Here is a 7,496-nt window from a genome sequence, read left to right on the forward strand (position 1 = left end):
TATTTTCAAGAACTAATAAATTTTAAATTTTACAAATGTAGTCAGCATGAAGATAGGTCATCGTCAGTTTGCAACTGTGGCCAATATGAGAAGATAGGTCATCGTAAGTATTTTTCTTCTGAAATTCTGTCTCATACATCTAACGGTGTAGAATTGCCCGCTACGCTCCAAATAATTTGGGTATGAGAGAGAGAGAGGGGTAGCATTGGGGCAGTGGGTTATCCCATGCAGTTGTCCGCTTGAAGGGCAGCAAAGGGCGTCTCTATGAGTCCGGGTTCAACCCTCCCTTATCTCTCTGTCCCTTCACTCCTCTTTCTCTCTCCTATATATACCAAATACAATATCCTTCATCCCCATAACTTTGCCAATTCTCTGTTCTCTCTCTCCCTCTGACAAATCCCACTTTCTCATTATTTGTCTCTCTCTCTCTCCTCATTCATTTTTCTGTTTATCTGGTTACTGGGTTGGAGGCTGTGTTTTAAATTATTGTCTGCAGAATAATATACACATACATATATACATATATATATAGGTATATAATGTCGAGCAGAAGATCATCGCGTTCTAGAAACTCCGCTTCTATTTCTGCTCATATCTCTGATGACGAGATTGCCGATCTTGTTTCCAAGTTGCAGCGCCTCATCCCTGAGATTCGTAACAGGCGCTCCGATAAGGTAATCCTCTCTCTCCTTTTAGATGAAATATCGTCGTTTCGTCGCTGTCACTTCTAAAACAAAGAAGGGGAAAACAGCTGTGAAGAAGAAAGACTATTATTCTTTATTTTTGTGTATATATTTTCAAATACGTACTTCCTACCAAGCTTATTAATTTTGTCTGGCGACATGTCGGCTCGTGGGACTCGTGTTGTTCCCCATACACCAGCAATGCAGCTGAGGAGTTTTGAAAATACACAAAATTTCGCTTAATCTTTTTCAGCCCACCTTTTCCAACAAAACCACTCCTCTAAGAATGAGAAGTATTATGGCAAAATATTTTTTAAGTACAACAAATAAGACGAGAGATTCAAATTCAAAACTTCTTAACCAGAGATGTATATGAATTACAGTTGAACTACGTTCATGTTGGTCACACAACATATGACAGATCGCTATCAAACATACCCCTAGTCAAGTATTTTCTTTGGAAAGTTTTTTCTTTTTATTTTCTAATTTTTGTTTATTTTTTGGGCGTAGGTGGCAGCTTCAAAAGTGCTACAGGAAACATGCAACTACATAAGGAGTTTACATCAGGAAGTGGATGATTTAAGTGAGCGATTGTCTCAGCTTTTGGCCGCAACTGAAAACGGCAGTGCCGAGGCAGCCATTATTAGGAGTTTATTCATGTAAACGGCTTAAAACGACTCCTCTACCCCATTATACGGCGTCGTTTCCCTCGTTATTTTCATTTTGGTCACCCTTCTCTCTTTATATTTATATATATATATAATAGTATGATTAATTAGGTAGGTCTTTTGGCCAATGTATTAGGCCATTACACAAAAGGGTGCTATATCATACATATAGTGCCTCTTTTGAGCAGAGTCGGTAGTACTTCACTTTTATTATATAAAACGGATTCTATCCATTTACTTTTAGATCTACTAGTACTAGTTAACATGACATAGTTCGACCGGTTAAAGTATATATCTTCGACCAAAATTTTAGAGGTATGGACCCACCTTCACATGGTGTTAAATTCAAATAAAATATATTAATACTAGCTAGCACTCCACACCTGTTTCCAAAGTTTGAAAAATGATAAAATGAGCAGGTAGGCTTTGAATAATTAATATATATATATATATATAGAGGAAATAAAGCGAGAAAATATAAAATATAAAGTATCTTATATTTTTGGGTTAGGAACAACTCGTTGCCTTTGATCCATTTACCTAGATAACACTCAGCTGCTGCCTTCGCTCTCGTCTTCATGAAAATTTTTATCAATTTCGTTGTCTAGCAAGTATGCAAGAGACCCTGCAAATCGTGCATAAACTATTAGCATGCACCTATACAAATCACCAAATCTAACTTTAGAAAGTTTCTTTTATGCTCATTCTTATAAAAAAGAATTATAGAACAAATGATTAAAATCAATGCCTTGCAAGGACGCCAAAAGCTTGTTGTCCTAACAACTCCCAGTGTTTGAGCAAGTACAAGTATACAGTAAGAGGTTGTATCAAGTGATGAAATTTATCCATACAGGGAAGGGAAATTTGACTTCAGAAGCGGTTAACTAAACAAATATTTTTGTGTTATAAAACTAAATAACGAATAAATAAAAATCGCATAAACACAATATAAAGAACGTGTTGGGATAATGGAGCCAAACCAAGCAGAAAATCTTTTTCCTATAGGGAAAAAGTTTTTTGAATTTTTTCTTATCCTATTTAGTTTGAACTTTTTTATTTTCCCTTTCGCGTTTAGTTTTTGTCATACCATTTATTATAAATAGAAATATATAGATTAGTCATTTGATGGTGTGCATAAATACAGAGTCGTGAGAAATTCTCCAAGAAGAGGGATTTTCAGAGCTAAACACTTGTGTATCCATTTGAGAGTTCGAAACACTTGTAGAGTGATTCTTGAATGTTTTCTATGTGAGGGAAAGATGAGAGAAATCATTGAAATAACCTGTAAACTATTGGGAGATTCTTCCTGACATTTTAGTAGAACCTGCAACGGTAGTAGAGAATTGGATGTAGCCTACATTGGGTGAACCAATATAAATCTAGCGTTTAATTTTCTTCTTCCTAATCCTTATTTATCGTTCATGTTACTTAGAAATTTTAGATTATGTTAGTAATCTTTTAAGTGGTAAGTTCTAGTTTGAAATTTGAATTCCGCATTAATTAGTACCAGAACGTGATCTGGGATTAACTAACGAATATTGTCTGCATTTGAGATTGAGATAATTATTAGTTGGCTATATTTTTTACAACAATTGGTATCAGAGCCCAAGGTTGAAGAACGATGACTAGAGAAGATAAATTTGTTGTTTTTTATGGAACTAATTTTTCGTAATGGAAGGATCATATAGAAAATTATATACATTCCAAGGAATTGTAATTACCATTAGACAAGAAGTCGGGTGACATGGAAGAAGCCAAATGGAAACCCAAAAAATGAGACCAAAGCCGAAAATGCTAAAAAACAAGCATTCGGTTAAAAAATTGAGATCCAGCTGAGATTAATGAGCCAAAAGAGCCACGATCTTGAGGGAGCATGTTAAAGATCTCACATTGAAAAGAAAATAGACCTAACAAGGGTTTATAATAGACATGAGCTACTCCTCTCATTGCCAATTGGTTTTGAGATGAAACCCGATGAATATTAATAGACAGGAAGATGTGGGCAGAGCAGCGTCGCTAAGGAGACTACCACAATGGGGCTAATGACTGCACTATCCAACATGTATGAGGACCCACGCTAACAAACTAGTTATTGTTGATTTAACGTTTACGGATGAATTAAATGCTATCTTGTTGTTGAGATCCTTACCTGACAGTTGGGAGCCTATGAAGGCAGCTATTTCAAATTCTCGTGGAAAAAAGAAATTCACATTCGCAGATATCAGAGATGTAGCTCTTGGAGAGGAGATTTGTAGAAAGGATTATGGTATTGCGTCTACTTCTAGTACAACATGGAATGTGGACAGAGGAAGAAATAATAACAGAATAGAAAATCTGAGGAGGAACTACAAACTCCCAAAGCAAGCTAAAGGAAAAGAAGTTGGTGAAAATATTGTTGTTAAAGAAATACATGATACTCTAGTTCTTGAAGTTTAGGGCACTCATGACACATGGGTGGTGGATTCAGGTGTGTCTTTCCATACTATAGGACAATGTGACACTCTTGACAATTATGTTGCATGAAATCATGGAAAGATGTATCTTGCTGATGGAGAGTCTTTGGACATCATTAAAATTGGTGACATTAATTTAAAAGTGGCGAATGATTCAGTTTGAAAGATGCGCAAGGTACGTTACGTTTAGAATATGATGTAGATCATTCGAGTCAAACCCAATTATGACACAGTAGCCTGTGACATATGAGTGAAAAAGGTATGAAGATTCTTCACTCTGCAGGGAAGCCAGAATGACTTAAGGCAATGGAACACAAGTTATGTGAAGGGTGTATATTTGGGAAACTAAGTCTCTTAGTTTCTCAAAGATGGGTTCAATGCTAAAGGCTACAAAATTGGAGTTGGTCACACCAATGTGTGGGGGCCTACTAAAGTTTCTTCTATTGGAGGTTTAAGATACTATGTAACTTTCATAAAGGACTTAAGCAGGAATTTATGGACTTATTTTATCAAACATAAGTCTGATGTGTTTTCTATTTTCAAAACATGTAAGACTATGGTAGAGAATGAGATAGGCTTAAAAATCAAATTGTGATGGTAAAGACTCCTCCAGGAATACTACAGCGGAACGGTGTGGCGGAGAGAATGAACAGGACGCTGAATGAGCGTGCTAGGAGCATGAGAATACATGCAAAATTGGCTAAGATATTCTAGGTAGATGCAATCAATTGTGCGACCTATCTGATCAATAGGAGCTCGACCACATCACTAGACAAATTGCCTAAAGAAGTCTGGATTGGTAAACAAGTAAACCTTTCCCATCTAAAGGTTTTTGGCTGTGTATTTTACCTTTACACTGATGCTACAGACAGAAGTAAATTGGATGCCAAATCCAAGAAATGTTTCTTTAATGGGTATGGTGGAGCTGAGATAGGTTACAAATTTTGGGATGACTAAAACAAGAAAATTATCAGAAGCAAGAATGTGATCTTCAATGAGAAAATCTTATACAAAGACAGAAATACAGTTGATTCGGGAAAGACAGTGTTAGATGGAAATGCAAAGAAAACTCAATATATAAGTCCTCTGAGGTTGAGACCAAAACAATAGAGATTGAAGATCAAAATGCAGTTACTCTTGAAGAAACAGTTGTGGGATCTTATGAACAGGTTGTGGAATTTGAGGAACCAATTGTGGACGAAATTGATGAAGTTCAGAGAGCACCACCAACAATAGTTAGAAGATCTAATAGAATAATGAAATCACTACATAGGTATTCCCCTACATTGAATTACATTTACTGACTGATAGAAGTGAACCTGAGATGTTATGAAGAGGCAATTTAGTTGGAAGAATCTGTTAAGTGGGAGTTAGCCATGAAGGATGAAATGAATTCTCTAATGACTAATCAGACACATCAACTTGCTCAGTTACCAAGAAGTAAGAAAGCTTTGTAGAATAAATGAGTATATTGAATCAACCAGAACCCCGATGGTAGCAAAAAGTACAAGACAAGGCTTATAATCAAAGACTTTCAATAAAAGGAAGGTATTACGCCTTTAATGAGATTTTTTCTCCCGTAGTTAAACTACCATTAGGATTGTTTTATCAATAGTGACAGAATAAGATTTGTTCATGGAACAAATGGATGTAAAAACAACTTTTCGTCATGGTGATTTTGAGGAAGAAATTTGCATGCCACAGGGATTTACAATACAGGGGCAAGAGAAAATGATATATAAACTTTAGATTAGCCTGTATGGTATCAAACAGGCACCCATACAATGGTATAAGAAGTTTGACAGTTTTATGTGCAATAGTGGATTTCAGAGGTGTCAGGTAGATCATTGCTGCTACATAAGAATTCAGGGTAACTCATTCAACATTTTATTGCTATATGTTGATGACATGTTGATAACAGGATCAAATAAAGAGGAAATTCTAAAGATAACGACTGAATTATCTAAAGAATTTGACATGAAAGATTTGGGAGTTGCCAAACAAATCTTAAGGATGAAGATTGAGAGAAAAATGGTATTTTAACATTGTCACAAAAAGAGTATGTGAATAAAGTGTTAAACAGATTTAACATGGAAAATGCAAAACTTGTGAATACTCATTTAGCTAGTCATTTTAAATTATCTAATGAGCACTTACCCACTATCGAGCAGGAAATAGATTATATGGCTAGAGTGTCATATGCTTCAGCTAGGAAGCCTAATGTCTTTCATGGTTTGCACAAGACCGGATATTGCACATACAGTGGGAGTTGTCAACAGGTATATGAGTAACATAGGAAAGCAACACTGGGAGGTCCTGAAGTGGATCTTCATATACTTGAGGAAGACGAATGATTATGCTCTGCACTTTAAAAAGTCATATTTTAATTATAGGGATATATAGATGCAAATATGACAGGAGATACAGATGTCAGAAAGAGTACTATCGAGTACGTTTTTACATTGGGTAATATTGTGATTTGTCGGGTCTTTAGACTGCAGAAGATAGTAGCACTTTCTACTATAGAAGCTGAGTATGTTGCAGTTACTAAAGCAAGCAAAGATATTACTTCAATCTTTCTCGGAATAACTTGGCTTGAGATTTGGAAAAGAAACTTTGCATTGTGACAGTCAAAACACTATTCAGTTAGCAAAGAATCCAGTGTTTCATTTGAGAACGAAACACATATAGATAAGATAGCATTTTATCATATCAGGTTTACAAGATGGGATGCTGCTGCTTGAAAAGATTCCAGGTTATCTAGATCCAGTAGATATGTTTATCGTCCCCGTTGATAAGTTGAAGTTGTGTGCAACTTCGTTGGATTTCTCCACGACTAGAGAGGAGTCACTACCGTTCTAGAGGAGACATATTGCTTGCTTTGTCTTCAAGCGGGAGATTGTTGGGATAATGGAGCCAAACCAAGTAGAAAATCTTTTTCCTATTCGGAAAAAGTCTTTTTGAAAATTTTCTTATCCTATTTAGTTTGGGCTTTTTTATTTTTCCTTTTCCTTTTAATTTTTGTCATACCATCTATGATAAATAGAAATATATAGATGAGTCATTTAATTTGTATGCACAAATAGAGAGTCGTGAGAAATTCTACAAGAAGAGAGAGTTTGAGAGCTAAATACTTGTGTATTCGTTTGAGAGTTTGAAAGACTTGTAGCGTGATTCGTGAGCATTTTCTATGTGAGAGAAAGCTGAGAGAAATCATTGTAAAGGGCTTGTAAACTCTTGGGAGACTCTTCCTGATATTTTAGTAGAACCTGCAATGGTAGCAGAGAACTAAACATAACCCACATTTGCAACCAGTATAAATCTAATGTTTAATTTTTTCTTTCTAATCTTTATTTATTATTCTTGTTATTTAGAAGGTTTAGATTAATTTATCTAATCTTTTAAGTGGTAAGTTACAATTTGAAATTTGAATTCTGTATCAATTAGAACCAGAACCATAAATAAAAAATTAATGTTTACAAGTAAAACCCATAACCCTCAAATGGGTTTAGCTCAGACTCATTGTGAAATAAACGGAGAAGAGAAAGAAAAGTTACAACCCTTGCACCTTAGGGTCCCAAGTGCGTTGCGGGTATTTCAAAGGTGTGAGGTCGATTCGAGCGATCAACACTTTCGGAATCTACAACCCATCATGAATTGGATGGCCATTGGTAGTTGAACAGCCAGGAGCA

The 7,496-nt window shown here is 35.6% G+C and overlaps 1 protein-coding gene across 1 annotated transcript; it reads left to right on the forward strand.

Annotated features, from left to right (window-relative positions):
• Positions 1-307: 307 nt before the first annotated feature.
• Positions 308-1,615, forward strand: LOC111019298 (transcription factor PRE6). Its single transcript, XM_022295641.2, has 2 exons — positions 308-674; positions 1,194-1,615. The coding sequence occupies exons 1-2, from the start codon at positions 540-542 to the stop codon at positions 1,344-1,346; spliced, it is 288 nt and encodes a 95-aa protein (XP_022151333.1). The 5' UTR covers positions 308-539; the 3' UTR covers positions 1,347-1,615.
• The last annotated feature ends 5,881 nt before the right edge of the window (positions 1,616-7,496 follow it).

Source organism: Momordica charantia (assembly GCF_013281855.1).
Source record: "Momordica charantia cultivar OHB3-1 chromosome 8 unlocalized genomic scaffold, Mcharantia_2.0 BLBB01000008.1, whole genome shotgun sequence".
Classification (NCBI taxonomy): domain Eukaryota; kingdom Viridiplantae; phylum Streptophyta; class Magnoliopsida; order Cucurbitales; family Cucurbitaceae; genus Momordica; species Momordica charantia.